Genomic DNA, 20,045 nt, shown 5'->3' on the forward strand with positions numbered 1-20,045 from the left:
CACTTGGATCTGTCCAGCTCTTGTCCTTTTCCCTGGAAGCCCACAGCATGGAATCATATTACAGGAGAAAGGGAGTCTTTCTTACAAATCATAGAACTTTACTAATACCTTAGGCATGCTATGAAAGGTTGGAAGACCCATTATCTACACTTTAGAGAATGAGAATCTGATTGAAATTTTTCATTGTCCAAAGTGAAGAAAACTTTTACGTTTGTGGTATGCACTTTTTAGAGAGATGTATTTTTAATACAGTCAAGAACCACGTTAGAAGAAATGCAGAGGTAGAGGCAGAAATACATTTATTCTGTACAGCAGGGATGGAGTGCCGCTTTGCACAGGCAGTTACCAGTTTTAACAAAGTCTTAGACTAACTCAAACCATATGACAACTTTATAAAGGGTATGAGAGCTGAGGCCGTTGTCATCAAACAGCAGATTATTTCCTTTAGAGTTGATAGTGACGTAGGTAGATCAGTTTCTGAGGATGAAACTTCTCTCTGCACAGTGGACATTCTGTCTGCAAGAAGAAAAATTGAGACATTCTGAATTGTTCTGTTTAAAAGTTTAGGGAAAAAAATACGTGTCTTATGTCTTATTCCACAGTGTCTGTAAAATCATTAATGGATGAAAACTGTTGTACTTCATTAATCCAGAGCAAAATCCAAGTTTAAAATACCATGCATAAGAGCTAGCTCAGTTTGGTTGTAACTCAGGCCTTTTTACTGGAAATCAGAATGATCTCCAGGTCTGTAGATGGAGAAATCGCCTCCATGGCTAGCTTCCACAGTAGTTTGATTGTGTTTCAGTGGCTGGGACAGAAAACTGCTCACCTTATTTACCTCTTCTATGTAATGTAGTCATTCTGCTCTAACAAAATCTATAGGCCCTGGCAGACTCATGGGATTTTGGGTGCCTTAGTGAGGCAAAGGGTGTTACTTCAACACCGAGGCTGACGGGCATGTTCAAGGAGAAATTTCATCACGTTTACCCCTTCCAGCCTCCAGTTGTCCCTCGGTACTTACTCTGGTGTTACACCACTCCGTGATGCATTCCCAGCAGAAGAGGTGGCCACAAGGAGTGGCTGTTGTATGTCTCCGTTCTTCCAAACACAGTGTGCAGCGGGAGTGGCGCCCAGGAGTCCTCTCATTGGTCATATTTCTAGTTAACATAGTTATATGTTACTTCTGTTTAGCCTGCTTGTAAGAAATATTTAATAGCACAATCCTAAAGTAAACCCTTTCTTCAAGTATTAACCCTTTTTTGTGACGATCTCAGAAAACATGAAAGCAAAAACAGTGAGGAATTCAAATGTTTTATCAGGTTCTAACCTAGCCAAAGCTGTCACTCCGGTTATGGAGTGACAGTAGCTCCCTGTTCAGGAAAGCTGCTACATTTCCCACCCTTGCATCCACCTCTTCCTTAGTAAGTGAACACCATCATACTTCTGATGAGCTAGGTTGCGGTGTAGTTTCCATTCCTGCCTTGCTCTCTGCTTTTGTTTGAAGCTGTACATCTGAACACCAATTGTTAGAAGAAGATGGAAGAGTGAAATGATTCCAAGAAACTTGTAACTTGATCGAATGCTCTCATCTTCTCCTTGCGTTCCTCCAAAATGCAGCTACATAATTCACAGAAATAGAAATGTTTTGTTACTGCGATTTGATGAAATTATGAACACACACACGGATGCACACCCCATCAATAACCATGATTTGGGATTGTCATGTCCCATGGAGTTACTAATGTGACTTCTCACTTTCTTTGGATTCGTAGGAGACACAATGGGCTGGTGTTCTGAAGTTACACAAGGTGTTAAGTTCTGACTGCACTCACGTTTACTAGCCATAACCTTTTGGCTGCAGGAACTCACAACCCCTCTACATGGTATTAAAAATACCCTCTCACCACTATTGCAATCAACTGCAGCCAAATCCTGTATCATTTTTGCACACACAGCATCCCAGAAGAGACCAAAATACTGCAGTGGATGCTGTCTTCAAACAAGAAATACTTACATATGTAATCCCTGCGATTCTTTTAGACAGGTGATAAAAAGTGCCACTTATGTAGAACACTGCCAGATGCAGTCGATGAAGCAAAGGAATGCTTTGTTTAAGAACATACACGATCTGCAGGACTCTCTTCTTCTGCTGCTCTGTAAGCTCCCCAACTTGTCTTTGTATCCAGCTTCGTATTAAGGACCTACTGGATAAGCCAAGTGCTGGGTTGCTCTGTGAGGTGCTGGACACATCAGCTTCTGTCTGCAGCTCGTGTTCCAGGTGCTGTAATCCCTTTTCTAAGCAGTAAGGTACTACTGTATGAAGAGCAACAAAGACAGCCCGTCGAAGAAAGGCAGGTACCCTTTTCTTGGTTGAGTCAACTTGAACAATGTTAACATACTCTTCACCCAGCGTCTGGTAACCTGAATAGTGTTTGCAACAGAGAACATGCAGGGTAAGATGGCAACTGCAGTGGAGACAGGCTGCTCAGGTCAGAACCATCGGGGTTTGGGGTTTCTGAAGCGCCCAATGAGGTGAGCACTGTGCTTACCTCAGCATCTGCAGCAGCCCTGTCTGCAGTGGGTTTAGGCTTAAAGCAGGGGTGCTTTTTCATAGTGTCCTGCATCCCTTTTTAGAACAGACTTTTGCTTTTAAAGGACATCCTTATTGACAAGAACATCTATCTGGGTTGGTAATTGCTGCATTCGATCTCCAAGTTCCGGCAGCAGCTGTGTGGCGTCCTATTTACTAAAGGCATTTGTACGAAAGCAATCCAAACACCCCCCCCTTTAAGAGAACCCCTGCCGGCAGCGTCGTTCCCGCTGCTGGTCCCAACAGACAGCGCGTTTAGCACTGAGGAGAAACGCTAAACACACGCGTTACCTGACAGCGTGGTGAGCACGAAGTAGGCTACATCAGAGAGCAGCTCCACCTCCTTCCTCCACTGCAGCCACTGCCGGGCACCTACGGGACGGGATCATCGGTTACGTCGCCACAGTTCGTGCCGATCCAAGCTCTCCTCCGGGAACTTCCCGCCCCCCGAGCCGTGAGGAGCAGCTCGGATCCCGCCCGGCGCGGCCCCTGGGTAGGGCTCGGGATGGAGCCCCCGGAGGTTACCCGCGGCCCCGTGCAGCGCGGTGCCGGCCGCGGACCGCAGCCCGCTCCGGTAGAGCTCGTCCTTCTGCGCGCCCCTCACCAGCCGCGCCGGGCCCGCCACCGACCCCGCCATGGCGGGCCGCGCACCCCCGTGACGTCCTTGCGGGCCGCCCGCGGGGAGGAGCCTTGTGAGGGGCGGGAGTCACAGCCCCCCCCCATCGCCACTCGGTGCCGCCCGCTTCAGGGCTGCCGCCTTGGGGCGGGCTCTGCCCCCATGGCTCCGCTCTCCGGCCGCCTCCCCCGGCGCGGCTCTGGGCGCTGCCGCTGAGCGGGCTGGCCCGCGCTCGTCCCTCCGCCCTGAGGGGAGCCGGGCCGCGGCTGGCTGAGGTAAATGGAGGCGGGACTGGGGGAGAGGATGAGTGCAGGGAGGCGTGAAGAGCTTAGCGGTGTTTGTGGGGGTGCTGTGTCCGGTTGTTTAGGCGGGCTCGTCTGGTGACGGTTGATGTAAGGCTTATTGCCCCCTTGGAGATGGCCAGAATCCCGCTGCCTGGCTGTGCCATGTGTGACTAATACTTAACAAAGGGGAAAACCCGAAACCTTTGTGGTATGCTCCCTGCGGCCAAAGGAAGCGCGGAGTGCCCACGCGTGTCCTGAGCTCTGATGCGTTCCTTTTGTCGAAAGCGGGATTGTTTTTCTTAGCAGATTTTAACATGTAGTCACAAATTCAGGTCTGCAACATGTTCGAGTGAGGTGAAATGAAGCAGATCTGCCATGGAGTTGGTTTATGTGGCAGAACTACTTGCAGCTGGGTTAGAATAGGTGTTTTGCAGAGGAGTTTGCAGGCTAATACTGCAGTAACGCACCTGAAGGTAACACGAAAGAGCGGAAGCTCGTCCTTGTTCCTTCTCAATGCTGAGAAGCAGAAGGAAAGGCTTCCTGCTGCCAGCTACCACCACAGCTAACCTGGAGGTTTGTGGTGCTTTACTTGTGTGCAGGCTGTTGTTACTGACACAGCTTGTGACGACAGAGTTCTAATTTAACGGCGCCAGAAGTTGTGAACCCTAAGTAAAGCTGTGGAATCTTACACAGTAATGTGTTCCTGTCCCTGCCTGCTTGCCCCAGGTAAACCTCAGGGGTTATTTGCTAGTGTATGGAAGGGTGTATAGCCGCAATTAAACAGGTGTTCCATCTGCCGCTGTAAAATCAATGCGATTAAGGAACATTAGAACGTTTTATTCAGACAGTAGGTGGAGCACCTGCATAAGACAATGTCCAGTGAGGAGCAGGATATGGAATGTAAACGATGTGGGGGAGTTAGGAGCAAACAGTGATGTCTTGTTAGAGCTGCTAACTTGGCTTAGGGTAATAACTGCTTGGTTGTGAAGAGCTCTTAGAGAAGCTGATTAGGGTTCCAGGTATAATAATTTCTCATTAGTGCTCTGTGTTTTACACATGTGCAGGGTAAATGTGTGTTGCCATTTTACTCAAGTGGATAAATACGGTTTTCTTGTTTTATAGGTCAAGAAACCAAAGAAGAGCTCAAGAGGCCTTTTTTGCAAAGCTTCAATTCTGGCTGATGAGCATGCCATTATTAGACTGGAAACCATTTCTAAAGCTGAAGCTGTATTTATTAAAACAATAACCTGGCACTTTTTCCTAACCGAATATGAGGCAGCTCAATGTATTAAGCTGAAAACCACAGCAGTCATCCCTCGAGGACCTGAGGCTCTAGCACCTTTCAAATGTTGCCTGCTAACCTGATGGAAGTCTCTTGAATACACTGTATCATGAGGATTATTGATTATTGGCCCAGTATGAACTTTTACCGATATGATTGTTCAACTGAAACTGGAGGTGACGTGGTAAAACCCCCCGGGATCGACATGACTAATTGTTCCCTTCATCACATTCAGCCAGATCAGACTGATGTTAGCTGTTACACAGTGATCTGTGGGAAAAATCTGTTTGTTCTATTGTATCCGATTGATATTGGAACTACAGAAAACTGCCATATCTCCAAATTCAGCTGCTGTGCTTTACTTAAGCTTTTGCAGGACAAATTTCTGTACAGACTCATTTCCTTTGCATGGTTCTCTACTTTTCCTCCTAACAGACCCGATTAGGGATTTGCTTCTCTGACTTTAACAAGGAAGTCCAAAATGTAAAGCAAATTCAGAGCACAGTAATGATTAACTTTTCCTCCCACGTGTAGCTTGTCTGTGCATTATTAAATATGGTTTTAGCTCTGCAGACCTGTTAGTATGGAAGAGGTTTGGAGTGCAGCTTTCAAACACAGCAAGAGGCAGATGTTTCAGTTTCCAACCTGAAGAACAGGTTCTGCAGATGTAAAAGGAGCGAAATGCCTGTTGAGGATTGTTACCACCCTCTGATGCCGTTTGCCTCCTCCCACTTTGAACTTGTTGCCCTGGAGCTGAACTGTTTGAATAAGGACTGTAAGAGCTGCTTTGTGATCAGTGAGCTGAGAGCCCTTAACATGTAAAATGCAGGGCGGAGCCTTCGCTCTCAGACTTGGCAGTTCCCTCCCTCCTTTTATTTCTTCCTCGCTTATGCAGGTTCCGATACAGCGTGCAGAGGAGCTCGGACATCTCGTCTGCACTGCCCAGAGAGGTGTGTGGGGTTTGGTTTGCTTTCATTTGCTACTTTTTCAGGAATCATTTTGGTGTACTTTTAACACTTTTGCTTACTCTTAGAAGTTAGTAACAAATTCTATGATACACTACTACAGGAATGAATATCCATATATATAGATATATATCTTTAGGACTGCAATAGTTTGCTGCTTTTGCCTTTAAGGAAGTGAGAGAATGGAAAGAGCATGATGTCTAACACTTGTTTTATTTGGTCATGTTTTCTTTTCTTGATGAGAATGCTCAGGAGTCATGAGGTTCTGTTAGTCCTAAATTTTTAGATTTTCTGAGATTTATAGGGATGAAACCTGAGCCTGGAGCTTTCACAGGTATCCTAAGCCAGAACTAAACCCGACTTGGATAAGAGAAGTTGAATGTAAAATGAACTTTCTGAAGTTAAATGAAATACCAGTTAGGTGATCTAACCTGGCTGGCTCCATGACTGCACTGCTGGGAAGTCTTCACATGACCCTTCAAAAAGGTGTGCATTGTTTGGCTTTTTGTTTCTCCTTTTTCTTTCTTTTTGTTTTGGGCTGTGGAGAAGGAATTTTCTGTTCTTCCCTGGCATAAAAATGTGGTTTATGATTGCGGAGATAGGGCAAATAATAAGGATGTCAAATTGCAAGTGCATTCAAATGCCTTGGGCTCCAGAGTCTAGATGTAGGTCTTGATCACATTCCCAAATACGATGGGTGATAATCCCTAGCATCCTGGTTTGTTTCATGTCAGAGGCAGTTTCGACTGTTTAAAAATAAGATAGAAGTGGAGTAAGATTCACTGCTGACTGTGATAAATTTGAGTCAGGAGATTGAGGCTGTCTTCAGAACCTATCTCAAAGTTAATTTGTTTCTTTATTGTTCAGAAGAAAGTGTTCAAAGTTTTGCCTATCAGGGGTTTCTTTCTGTTCTTCCAGAGGGGAAGTCTTTAGCTGGGAAGAACTCTTTTTCTGCTAGTTAGATTGGGTGTGAAGGAACTGTTCAGTCCAGAAGAAGGACAGAGGTTGTGCGGGAAGGTCAGTGACTACTCGTGAAATGTGCTATCAGTTATCTAACTGTGGGCTAGACTGGATGGTGTCATAGTTATTACATTCAAATGACCTCAGTACCAGTGTGTGAAGAACAGATGAATAAAGGCCAACTTGTCTCTGAGCTCTTCAGTATCTTCAGTAGGCAGACAGCTTGTTTGAGATTGCTTCTGGAGACCCAGGATTTATTATATATAGACTAGAGACCTTGCAATACTGAATCTTGAAATTCTAATGGTTTGATGATTCTTGCATTTAATGACTGTGTTGGGAAGATCAGCTTCTATAATGCATCATAATTTGATCCTTCTCAGCCCAAAGAATCTGTCATTCTGATCCCCTGCCGAAGGTTTGGCTTCCTGCCTAAATCCATGAAAACTTTAATCTGAGCATTTTTTTGTTAGTTTGCCTAATCCTTATGTTAGTCTTAGAAAGTTAATTTTTTCTCTGTCCTTGCAGCTCATGGATGTTCTCATCTTATAAAACCACAAGTTTTTCAGGGCCACAGATAGAGGGATTTTTTGTGAAATCATGCCTTGTCATTGGTAAGTAAAAGTCTTGTCTGTAGGTTTGTGTGAAATGTATTGAATTCATGCCTTAGAGATCACTGTAAAATTTTCAGTCATTCCTTGCTTGTAGTTGGTTTTTGTTCTGGGTTTAGAAAGTTATCATCATTTTTGCAGTTTGTGGCCAAGCTCCTTTTGCATTATCTGAAAAGGCTTTTGTTCTTTTGTGGCATTCATCATTTCTGTAATTTGTGCTGAATTAAACACTGCTCCGTCCTTGCCCGAAGTTGTCTGAGAGCACCTAAGTGATCATTACTGCAGGAAGTCTTTCCTACTGAGAGCTTGTCAGTTGCATTCAGGCTCTAAAAAGCTGCAGAGGTGAAAGACTGAAATTCTTTTGTAAAAGAATCTTCACCCTTGGTTAGGCACTCAGTTCTTAAATATAATTTGAAGGGACCACCTTATTTGTGAATACTACTGGAATTTGTTCTTGTTAGTTGTGTTAATTTGTCCAGAGCTGAGAAAGTAACTGTATAAATAAACCTGAATAGGCAGTAGGATGAAACTGAAGAGATTTTTTTTTTTTGGTAAAGATAGTTACTAAGAATCATCTGAATTTAGTGAAATACATTTATCGTGCATCAAGGTATCTTAGCCTGCATTTGTTACCTATAAAATGACCTGCTACTTCCCATGGTAAACTTAAAATAATCTGATCTTACTATTGACATGCCTTCTCCAGTGTTATATCTGAACTTTCTTTCACTTGCTTCTGCTGTCTTGGCTTTGTTTGAGTTACCTTCTGCTCCTGTTGGTACTGCTGCCTTGGTAAATGACAGCAAACCTTCCTGGATATCATTTATTGTGCATACTTCTTAATGGCATATGTGAAATGAGTAGCTGGCATGCATTCAGGATCAGATAATGGTGAAGAAAAGGCCTGTATAACACAGACCAAGTCCTGTTCCAAAAGGCCAGCTATTTTCCCTCCCTGGCCACTGAACTAATTATGTATATGGCCATTTTGTAGAGCATCTCAGCCCAGTGTTTGCTACAAGTCAGTGTGAAGTTCTGGACCTCCACATTACTGCTTAGAACACAGACTCTAAATCTGTGGGGAATTTCCAAACCTTTTATTCACTGTTTAATCTGCCTTCGTTTTATGGGGGTGGAGTCCTTGCCTTCAGCACATGTAACTGCACAGTAAAGTCATTGGATCGGTACCTGTAAAAGTGCAGGCTGTGACAAATCTTTACACATGCTGGGGCAAAGTTCTGACTTTCCTTCCTGTTGTTTTCTGTACATCACCATGCGGCAGACTGCCTAAACAAGTGGGTCTGATGCTGCAGTGTTTTTAAGACTCTTGGTTTCTGTTGTTCTGCAGGAGGCATCGTGGCTAACAAGGGAGCAGTGGTAGCTGGAGTCTACACTAGAAAACTTGTTTGATTTTTCAAATAGGAATTGAACCAAAATCCTGATGTGTTGACTGAAGAGATGAGAAAAGGGCTCTGGATGGGGAGGTGATGTTTTAGGCTACAGGCTATGTGTCATGAATAACTTCCTCAGGTGCAAAATGGCCACAATAAAATACACTGAGTCAGGTGCATCAGGTTCTGTGGATGAGTATGATGGGAGAATTTTGTAGCTAAGCCTCTGGCAGCTTGAAGAGAGCCTGCAGGCCTCTGGGTCTCATTTGTTAAAGTTGTCTGAGCCACCTGAAGTTGGGAGGTCAAGCAGACATGAGGTAAAAGTTGAAATAAGCACTTGGATAATCTGGAAGTGCAGTTTCCCTGTATGCACGGACCTGAGTGCTTTATCTGAGTGCGGTTTTCAGAACAGTTGATTCAGAAATACAGTGTGCAACTTAGTTTGGGGGGTTTTTATATACCTGGTTCTGATGTGGCCCTTCAGTTTTCACTGTTCTATCTCATCTCCATTTAATTAAGGAACGGCTCCTGGAGCATCTTCTGACATCTTAATAGTTGCCAGGGAGCAACTAAATTGCCTCAGAAATTAAGAGGGAAATCAGGCTGGAAGGTGAAGAAGTTTTACAAATTAACATTCCTGGGAGAGACTGAAAGTGCTGCAAAACCTTTGTAGTTCCCATCCCCTCCAGGTCCTGTTTGCCAAAGGCCGTTATGCAGAAACTTGCAATACCACTTTTTGTGTTGAATGTGATGTGAAGAGGATGTGTCTCCATTGCTCTCCTTGCAGGACTGGTTACTATAAAATAACTTAAAAGAAGCTCCTCCCTGCCTCTTTTCCCCTTCAATGTGACACCCAGCTTGTTATTCCAGATTTCCTAGCTGGAACATATTTTCTGGAAGTTTTCTCTGCCTCTAACTGAAAATGTGTAATTTGTGTTCCATTTATTAAAAAAAAAAAAGAGCAAGAGCAAGGAGCGGCACCTGAGGAGACAAAGGAAGATGTAGGTGCTTCCTCCTGGGAGGAGCCATATAGCCTGCAGAGGAGAAAGTGAAGAACAGAACTTTGTGATGTGTTACGTGCTGGTAATTTTTAGTGGAATCGCTGCAAGAACTAAGTGAAGTTGTGCTTGATCTGTCGTGGCAAGGATGTGAGCACACATAGGATTGTGTAGAGGAAACTGGTGTGAGTGTGGCTGGGGATAGGTTGTCAGATGCCTGAAATTACCAGAAAGACTTTGCATGAGCTTCTTTGAAGTGCGTCTGATTAAAAATAGGGTTTACCAGTTGTTGTAAACTCACTTAGAGCTGGTCTCTGGCATGTGGATTTGGGTTGTGTGTATGTTTTCTTTGTACTTGGAAATCACTTGGTGGATTTGGTGCTATATGACCTGGCTAGTGAGACTGTGGTCTATGATTTTGGTTTTGGATCATCATTGGTCAAATAGATTAGTAGGGTTTTTTGTCTCCTACAGCAAAAAGGGACCTATGCCACTTCTTTCTTCCTGTCCTGTGAGTTTAGACGGATTCCGAATGAGATGAGGTTATTGAAGTAATGTTATTTATTGACTAACAAGGTACCAAAGTCCACAAGGAGGTGGTGAGCGAAGCAGAGCTGTACTTTGACATTTACTGGATTGGGCCCTAAAGACTTGCATCCTTGTAGCAAGTCCATTAGCTTGTGTTTGTGTATGTTACTGCCCTGTGTTTGACAACACGCAAATGGATGGAGTGGTTCCAAGACCCCTTCCTCTAATGGAGAAGGATAATTAGCTCTGCTGTACTGAGTTAAAGCTGCTTGGTTAAAGGTCACAGGCTTAATTCCTAAAATAAATTCTTGCCTCTTTAGATGAGGAAAAAAGACAGCTTCTGGAGAGTGACCAAGACTGCTCCCATCATTGAGAATATTAACAGTGTTAGTCTTGTAGGTGTGTTGATTACAAATGTCATTGGAGCCCACAGTCTGCATCTCCTCTTTAGTGTGACTCACAGATTCCCATGTGCAGGAAAGGCTTAGCTTTTTCAGCAGGAGTCACTTCCTGTCCGTCTTCTAACAAGGAGACCTTCCTCTCCCTATTCCTTCTCTGAGGCTTTTGAGGCTTTGTAGTCTCTAGTATGAAACTTGCATTTTCAATGTACTTTGGAACCATGCTATTGGATGAGATCTAGAGCCTTCCTTAATTAGTTCTCTTTGCTCTTCTAATGAAAGTATCCAGTTCTCCTTTGCTAGTAAGAAATGCAAATGTTCATGAGAGGCAAGAGGCTGCTGTGTGCTGTGTTTCCATTTTCATTTTGGGTAGGTCTGGGAACTGGCTAGCAGCAAGTAAAGATTATGAAACCGAGAAGGGTTTTGACAGTTTAGGATTAGTAGGGAAGGGGATAACAAACACTCTATCTGCTCTATATAGAATTTGTTGCAAATTTCAAGTTTGATTTTTGTAAAGAAAATGCTAAAATCATACAACACAGTCAGTATAAGCCTGAAATAAATTATTTGGGATTAATAAGTCTCCTTACATGCATAAGAAATATTCAGTGACATCACTTGGCAAAAATGCAGAGCTCTCCTGCATGTGCAGCCCTCGTTCAAGCTGTAAGGGGTGGGTGAGGAAAAGTTGACAAATGTAAAGTGTTCCTTTTAAGTGGGATGACTGTGTTCTGGGTGTAAGGTGAGTACCTCAGGCTGCCAGAAAGACATCTAATGTCCTCTTTTTTTGACTCTCTTTTCTCCTTTTCCCCCTTACATGTTTCACTGAATCATGTGCCAGAGGAGACCATCTCATGCCAGTTTATTCTGTGCATGTTCTGTCCCTTTGGAAAAAGAATGCTGTATCACACCCTAAGGTGTGGGCTCACCCCCTTCTTCCATAGTCCTGAAGCACACTTCTTTCATTTTGTACTTGCTTTGGATGTGAAGTAACATGCCTGGGCGTGAAAGTTATCTCAGATGGAATTGCCCGGTGAATGGAGTTGCATTCTTTAAAATGAACAGCATGTCACAGTGAACCGCAGCAGAATTGAAAAGCAAATCCCAAATTCAAATGCTTTAAAGTTGGGTGTTTTTATTTCCCATTTGGTAGCACTTTGATCTTTTTTCTATTGATCTGCTTCCTGATCAAGCTGTTCAGGCTGAAGTGATGATTTAGGTTCTGTATGTTTGATCTGCAGTGTCAGTGTATCTGTTCTGGAAGGATATCAGAGCTTGTGTGAGTTCTGGTGGCTGGCACATGATACCTCCCTGAACACAAAAGCAGGTCTTTGGGGTTAAACTTGAAATACTACAGTGATTGTAAAATGGGTAAAGGGTTGTTAATGGTGTACACAGCTTTTTTTTTTTTTTTGTCTGTAAGTGATATCTATCCTGCCTCCAGGGGTTTAAGTCCTGTTTTTTAAGGGAATACAGAACCTCACACAATAGTACTTACGTAGGGCTCTTAAATCAGCAGTCAGTTTAAATCTTGTTCTTGCAGTCTGAACTGATGCAGTTGCTCTCTTTTGGCCATTTTGTGACTCTTGTCAGTGAGCAGTGCTGCTCTCTGAGGGCAGAGTGATTCCTACCAAACAGAAGAAACACTTTCAAAGAACATAACTGATATAAGTCATCATACACAGTCCTCACAAAAGATTTTCCAGGGAAGCCAACTGAGCTGCTGTCATTGACTTCAATGTCTGGCCCCAGAGTCTTGCTCTGAGATTCCAGTTTGAATCCTGCAGTATTGTTAAGGATTGTGTGGTTTTCTGCTGGCTGCCTAGGGTTTATAGGGACATTCAGCTTGGTGTTTTGGGGAGAGGGGCTGGGCTCTAAAAGGTGGGACTGAGTGAAGAAAGAACATCTTTTGCGTGAAAACAGAAGAGAGATCAGCTGAGTTACAGCATCACTTCCAGATTAGGAAAAAGAACAAAGAACGTGAGTTTGACATGACTCAAGACACTAAAATATTGTGAGCCACATCCTCATCCAAAGTAAAGTACTGCAGCTCATCTGCTTTCACTGAAATGATGTCAGTATATACCAGCAGGAGCATCTGTGCCCAGTCTTCCTCACTCTCATGGATATGTTCTTTGGTGTATAATGAGTCACAGTGATTGAACTTCCTACAAAGGAAATGACCTCTCAAAAAACCCCTAAAGCAAAGAGGTGAGAGGGCCTGGCAAAACACCTACCAACCAGTTCAACTATCTGAATGGGAAATGGGGAGATCTTGTCTCATGTTAAAAAACAATTTCATCTGTCCTTTGAGCTGTGGCTTCCAGGATTAATGTCAGGGTTAAACATTTAATGCCCACGTTCCAGCAATGGCACTTTGTGGCTAAAGGCTATAAAATTGTGGTTAGGAGAAGCAGTGCCCAGCTGACCAAAGCAGAGGATAACTCACCTGCTGTAGGGCCCTGCCTCTCCTCTGATCAAGGACTGGCTAAGGGAAATGCCCTTGAGTGCAGTTTGGTTTTTTTCAGTGGACAGGGTTGACTTAACTCCTGAGAGAGCTTCTAATGTCTAGTCCTGTATTCTTTTAACTAATTCTGTATGTGTTAGACAGTGATGGAGGGATACAGTAATGGAGGGAGATGATAGCATGTGCAAGGATGTATATCCAGATATATCCAGCATCTCTGATAACCTGTCACCTCCCTCCCATTTCAATCCAGCCGGTTTGTGAAATCTGTCCTAAACTTGTAATTTTGGTTTTGGTGACTGTGGATGTGCTTTGTGATAAACATGTTCTTCACCAAATGAATTTCACACTCTCATGTGCCCAAAATTGTTTGAGCCATAGGATACCCTTTGAGATATTTCGGGTTTAAATGTGGAAAGAGGTGATTTTTACCAATACTGAATTTCTACAGGATTAATGTTGCTAAGCACTAGTATCCCATACATGAAGCTGCTGTACATTTGGCTCCATGCACTGGTATTACTTCTTTGACTGATGTGCTCAGAGGAGGTTTTGACAAGATGAGAATGGAGAAGGTGGGGTTTGGTGAAAAGAGAGTTATGAAGAGAAAATGACTTCCCAAAGAAGTTGAATGAGGACTGGGGACAGGAAGAGATGTACAGCTTCAGACTGGCAAATGCTCTAGCAGGGACACTGAAATAGCTCAAGCCCCCTCTATTTCTACTCTCTGTAAAGGAATAGTGATGCCTCATTGCCCTCTCTCTTTTAAAATAATGTCAAACTGGCTCCGTGCTTTCACAACAAAACATGTTAGGGCAATGTTTCAGAGCTCAACTTGTAATTACAAACTTAAGGAGACTCCCAAAGATTCAAACAGTTACCAGCACAAGGTAGGATCCTGGGTTTCTGTCTTGTCTGATTGCTGTTTTGGAGGGAGCCTTTGACCTTTCTCTGAGGAAGGTATCCACCTGAAGGTGTTGGAAAGGTGAGTCTTCAGTATCTAGTGGGCAGGAGATGGGTAAGAAAAGGGAAGGAGAAAGTGTGGAGACAGCTGACAGCATGTAAGAGGAGAAGAGAGCTTTAAAGAGCAAGAGACATGACTGAATCACCAAGCTGATATCACAGCAGATAGTTCTCAAAGCTGTCCTTTGGGAATATAGCTGATACATTCACTTATTATGGAGAATGTTTGATTTAAATGTGTGTGTATATATATATATATAGATATTATACCCAACATGAGTAGTTTGGCTACTGGAGAAGTTGCTGCTTTCAAAAGCATAATTTTCTACGATTATAGAAAATACTGGGATGAAGGAAAGAAGAGTTGGTGCCTTCTACGTGAGGGGCTCTTGGGTATAGGCAACTGCTGAGGTCAGGCCTGTGTATAGCATCTTGCTAAGTTCTAGTAAGTATTGTATAATAAACACTTAAAGCAGCTTCCACTATGTAAAGACAATTGTTGTCTTCAGGTTTGCAACACACAAGAGCCTCTGGGAGATGTGCTGAAGACTTGTGACTGCCTTGCTTCTGGGAAGGGCCATTACATCCCTTCTATCAAGGCCGAGCTCAGCAGTTGTTCTTTCTCCACACTGATACCATAAATTCTATTCTTCAATGCATGGAATATGTGTCAGCAGGATTAAACCAGGAGAGTCTCCTGAATGTGGAATTCTGGAGAAGGCCCTTGCTGTGAGTTCTGAAGTAAGCCAGCCGCATCCTCAAACTGTGGCTTTGTCTCAGACACTCTTATTACTGGACTGAATCTTTCTGCAGATAACCTGTTCTGAAGTACTTTGACTTGGAGCAAGCAGCATAGCTGGGCTGCTCTGAAAGCTTGAGATGGCTCTGACTTCTCCAAAATCTGTAGCAGGGGATTTGGCACATAGAGAAGAACTCATGCTCCACGATGGAAACTGTCTCCATTTCCTGTCTGCAAATGTCATCTCAATAGGTAAGTGAAAGGCTACCATCTTTTTCTCCCAGCTTATTTTTATTGCACTGAGATTTCATATGGGACTTCTAGTTTTCCTTAAGTTTGTTTGAGTGAATTGTGCTTGTATATTCCTGAGTCCTTTTCATCTGTGTAGTTGCCATGATGACTAGAGTTTGGGTGAAGTGTATGATGTAAGGTCTATGTGTTCAAAAAGTAATATATTTCCAGTCTAAGCAGGTTTCCAGGTATAAAACCAAGCAGCTGTACGTAGAAACCGTGCTTCTCCTGCTTTTAGATTTTTCATGTCCAAATGCAGTGGGAACCCAATATTAGACTGTTTGTTTATTCCTGTCTGTTCTTGACCCCAACAGGCAATGGGTATCTGGTTTAGTTTGAAAGTGTGGTTAATAGAAGTTAACACTGTTCTGAAAGAATGCAAGCCTGCATGTTTTAAACTTGACCACTGTGTTTTTAGCTGCCTCACAATGCTGGTTAGCAGAGATGTTTTCCTCTGAGGTGAATTAACTTGAATATTTTCAGTGGATAGCAGTTTGGTGTCTTGCAGCTCCCTTTGCAATTAATATAGACTGGAAACAATACATGTAAAAATTAAGCTGATAAGACATATAAACACAGATGAAAGAGAAAAAGAATAGAAGTCTGAAAGTCTTGGTGTTTTGAGGTGGGCACTGGAATTTAAAAGGAATGTGTCTGAGTAGTCTTTTCAAGACAGGTAGGCAGAAGACGGCCAGAAGTGTAGGTATGAATGTAGGCAGAAATGAGATCTGCCATTTATTAAATTATTCTCAATCTTATCCCAGTTAAGCTTTATTTTTCGGGTTTAATTCAGAAGCTAGGAGAGATCAGGATTGTCTAGCAGGAGGAAAGAGGTACAGATTTTCATATGTCTCATTACAAGTTTTATTTCCATAGATCTCTGAAGCACCTTGTGCTGGTCATTGAACCTAAAATAGGGGAAGTCTTTAGATTGAAATGATGTTCTGAAGTGGATTTGAGAGGAAAGAGGATTATAGGAGAAGGGACAACTTGTAAGAAATACAGCATTTGGTCTGTGCAGCCTTCCTAGAGCAAATGTGTGTGTTTGCTGCATTGCTCTTCGGAAGGAGCGAGGTCTGCTGAATCTTTATGAGACTGACAATTCTTTTTCTTGTCAGAGCAATTCATCCTAATAAGAAAGTGCTGGTGGTAGCTTTGTGTCTCGGCATTCTCTTTTGTGGGTGATTCTGCTGCAGTTGCCCATCAACTGCTCTTTGGCTTTCACCCAGATTCCTTTGTTCAGCAGCACCAAGTGCTCCGAAATACTTTATTGTTTAATCTTGACCAGATATAGTCTAGTGGGAAAGCGAAATGCTGGGAAGACTGGGAGGGATCCTTGCAGTGGTATGGAGCTATGGAGGCCGTATGAGCAGCAGGAAGACCCGACCTCTTTCTCAAAGCAGAACATTTTAGGCCACATATTTTAAAAATTGAAGTTCCTAGGATAGGATGAGATTGTCCTCGATTCTTTCAAGTGCTTCTGGAAAATCTTGTAGTTGATGAGCCCGTGATTTATAGTGCCTCAGGTTGTGGCTCTGTGCCATGGTGTTGTCTGGATGGAGCCGAGGGATCCAGAGCTCACAGAATTACTATTGTTGTCTGTTGCTCTTTTCTGAGTGTTGACAGCTTGTGCAGAGGAGAATGAGCTCTTCTCTCAGGAAGCTCTGGAGATTACAGATGTGATTTTGCACATCAGGTGTTGACGAGAGATTGGGTGGGAGGAAGGGAATTGTGTAACTGATGTCTGTGGCAGATGAATTTGTGCTACAGGAGGGATCTGGGGGAGGAGGAGCTGGTTGGTTACATCTAAAGTAAAATTAAAAAGTTGATTTAGCCCAAGATTGTAATTGGAACTTTATGTATTCAACATAGGACTCATTTGCTTGAGATACGTTCTCCTTTACTGCCTATCGTCATGAAGCAGATAACACTCACAGTTTTGGCTGGGCTCTCATATGAACTAATCTGATCATTTTGGCCAAATCTCCAGGAAATCAGTTTGGCTTTTTTCTGGGTTACAATTTGGGCTGATGTGTGTGTATTTTTTTACTAGCATTAATGGGACTGAATATATTTGTATTGTAGTTGTATTAAAAATGGCTCGTCAGTGAAAGTATAACCCATAGTTATATTTTATGCTTATATTTTATATAATTAATAGAGAAGTATTTACAAGCTATGTCCCTGCTCCTCACCTGCAGAATCAACAATGAGCTCTATTTTTTTTTCCCCAGCTCTTTCTCATAAATTGGCATGCAGGGGTTGACAAAGAAAAGTCCAGGAGTTTAGAGGTGACTTAAGTGTATTACATCATTTGTGTGTGTTCTGGCACTGCAAAAGTAAGATGCTGTGTTCTGGTTAGTGATAGATGATACAAACTGACTTTTAGAGCACTGCTTTTTATTTGCAAGATGAACTGTAATTTGTTGCGTCCTGAGCAAGCATTGTCCATTATATACTCCTGTACATAAAGCTCTGTCAGAGTGTGTGCGTAGGACAAAGTGGTAGGAAATAGCTGGAGGGAGAAGAAGTCTTCATTGTGCCTGTGCAGCACTTCCAGCATTCCAGTGTGAGTGGGCCTGCCCCTAAAAAAAAGCTGGTCTGCAGCTCAGGAATCCCTTTGCAGACTTGTGCACAACACCCACTTGCATTTGTTCTTAACTTCCTCCATTAACTCCTTCCATGACTCAGTGTAAATGCTGTGCAGTGACTGACAGCTCTTTCCTTGTTTTGCCTTTGTATTATAATAAATACTAAGCAACCTGCACAGAAGAGATCACAGTGCTGTTGAGTCTTGTCTTGAGTACCCCTTGCTCTCAAGGATGACACTTCAGCTTTATCAAACCTATGCTGTCAAATGTAACATTCCTGCTGTCTCATTTGGGTGACTATATCTGCAGGAAAATTTAAGACAGGATTGAGCTAGAGAGTGGTATCACTAGTTGGATTAAAACCATGCAGTTAAATAAATCTTCCTTAATTCATTATTTGGTCCCATTGTATCATAGCTACTTACAATCTACTTTTGTACCATACTTACTCATCTTAGCTTGGAACTCTCGGTGCTCTTCTGCAGCTCTCAGATTTGTTTCATCAGTTGAGACACAGTTTTCAGAACTTGCTGGTTTTGGAATAAAACATCTGCTTTTCTGTGTAGGCTCTGTATGGATGAGGAATGTGATTGCTATGTGCAAAGGGAATCTGAGTGGAATGCAGTTAACTTTTACATAATTTTGCTGTATAATGTGATTAAATGTTATTACAGCAGCATTGGGGAAGTCCAAAATCAAGGAAGTATATAGCAAATTTGGTAATTCTCTAGTTTTCAAATAGGTTCTGGCATGTCTAGACTCACTTTTCCCTTGTAATCTGATGAAAGTGTTGTGCACAGACATGCAAAATCCTGTTTGCTTAGATATATCATGCATCAGATTAGCCTGGAGAAGTGCTTAGGATGGCCTTCAGGATGTGGCTCCAGTGTGCTGCCTGGCTGCAGGAGCAGTGATTCTGTCCTGGCAGGGCCATGGAATACCTGATCTTTAAAGGTCCCTTCCAGCCCGACCCAGTCTGTGGTGCAGGTTTAGCTGGAGAGCAGGCACACAAGTGCTGTTATGTGAATTGGTATCAGCTGTCTGAAAGTACTTGAATTCAGGCTGAGTTTGTGTGAAACTGGCCATCATTATCAGTGAAATGTGAACTGGTGGTGTGGTTCTGCTGGTTCTGTGTGTGTCAGCAAATCTGTGCCCTGGATGTAAGATAAGGATTCCTTTGGAAGTAAACTTGTGTGTATCCGAGGGACGGAATTTTTCCTAGAACACATAAATTTAAAGAAGGGGTGTAAACAGGGGGGCTCAGAAGTGGTTCTGTGTGTCCTGTACTGGATGAGTTTTCTATTGAGGCTTCTGAGCAAGTGACAAGTTAACAGGATTCGCCTCATTTGCAGAAGAGGTGAGAACATTCAGATGTTCATTAGTGTTGGAGACCTGTGATGCAACTGGTACATGTATTTGCAGCTGTGAGGTTTAGCATTCTGTTCAGACCTTGGCACATGAGAGTAGGTGTCATAGATTAGACAACATAATAATAATATTAGATTCAAAACAGCAGAGCTAAATAGATTGGGATGTTTTTCCATGTTATTGCTCGAGCCAATTTCAGCCTAGAATTTCTCTGAGTTTAGGCTTTTACTGCTTCCTCCTGCAGATTCAGAATGTGACAGGCAACCTCTAGCCAGACTTCCTGGGATTTAAAACAAGGTTTGCTCTATTTGTCGGTGCATACCTGCAGATAAGCACCCAAACATTTAGGTGGGTGTTTTGCCTGAGAAATCACAAACAGATGTATCTTTTCCTCAGGTGGTGCTGCTCAGGAGTGGATCAGTGAAATGGAGTAACTTTTCAGCTTGTGGAAAGGGCTGTTTTCTGTTGTCCAGGCTCATTTAGCGTTCTTTAGTACTGATAAAGTCTTAGAAGAAAAGCAATAGGGAAGAATTTGGCCTTTGAGCTGGGTTATCTCGCATTAAGACAGGCAAAATTGTAAGAAATTATGCCATTTATGTAGTGTAGTTTATGTTGTAAAGGAGAAAGGATCTTGGATTACTTGGTAAGAGCAACTTCAGTCTTCAGGTCGTTGTGCAATGCAGCAGGTAATAGCTGCTTGTAGCTTGACACTAGAGGGCAGCGGTGTTCTTAATGTCATCTGTAAGTGTGATTAATATATTCCTTTTCTCTGGCTGAGGAATGTATATTTCCTTTCTTAAGGATATTAGTTTGAATCAAACAAGCTTTTCAAGCATTGCCATTTATCCCAAATGGATTCAAGGGGCAGTAAAAACCTGTCAAGTTTTCTAGATTCGTTTCCTTGTTTGGTTGGGTGGGTTTTTGCCTGTTTTATAGTGAAGTCTCTTGCCATGGCATTCTTGGAGGTGCTGTGCCAAGATGCCTGAAGGTGCTTAGTCTCCTA

General features: G+C 42.9%; 2 protein-coding genes across 7 annotated transcripts in view; one reads left to right on the top strand and one right to left on the bottom strand.

Moving 5' to 3' along the window:
- Positions 1–282: 282 nt before the first annotated feature.
- Positions 283–3,260, bottom strand: PEX10 (peroxisomal biogenesis factor 10). The gene is made up of 6 exons (XM_057417784.1): positions 3,116–3,260; positions 2,882–2,962; positions 2,015–2,421; positions 1,442–1,617; positions 1,022–1,157; positions 283–516 (listed from the first exon to the last, which is right to left on the bottom strand). Exons 1-6 carry the CDS (start codon positions 3,225–3,227, stop codon positions 445–447), a joined length of 984 nt encoding a protein of 327 aa, XP_057273767.1. The 5' UTR covers positions 3,228–3,260; the 3' UTR covers positions 283–444.
- Positions 3,261–14,572: 11,312 nt separating this feature from the next.
- PLCH2 (phospholipase C eta 2) overlaps positions 14,573–20,045 on the top strand; it is a 69,835-nt gene continuing 64,362 nt past the window's right edge. For 3 of the 6 annotated variants that reach the window (XM_057417868.1, XM_057417859.1, XM_057417877.1), the window contains exon 1: positions 14,573–15,044. In XM_057417868.1, the coding sequence (XP_057273851.1) occupies positions 14,933–15,044 (112 nt within the window). In that variant the 5' untranslated portion in view covers positions 14,573–14,932. The remainder of the gene's footprint in view (positions 15,045–20,045) is intronic. The other 3 variants (XM_057417842.1, XM_057417850.1, XM_057417819.1) reach the window with 2 other exon arrangements.

Source organism: Pezoporus wallicus, unplaced genomic scaffold (genome assembly GCF_028554395.1).
Source record: "Pezoporus wallicus isolate ANWC-B61680 ecotype Strahan unplaced genomic scaffold, APGP_CSIRO_Pwel_v1 contig_13766, whole genome shotgun sequence".
Classification (NCBI taxonomy): Eukaryota; Metazoa; Chordata; class Aves; order Psittaciformes; family Psittacidae; genus Pezoporus; species Pezoporus wallicus.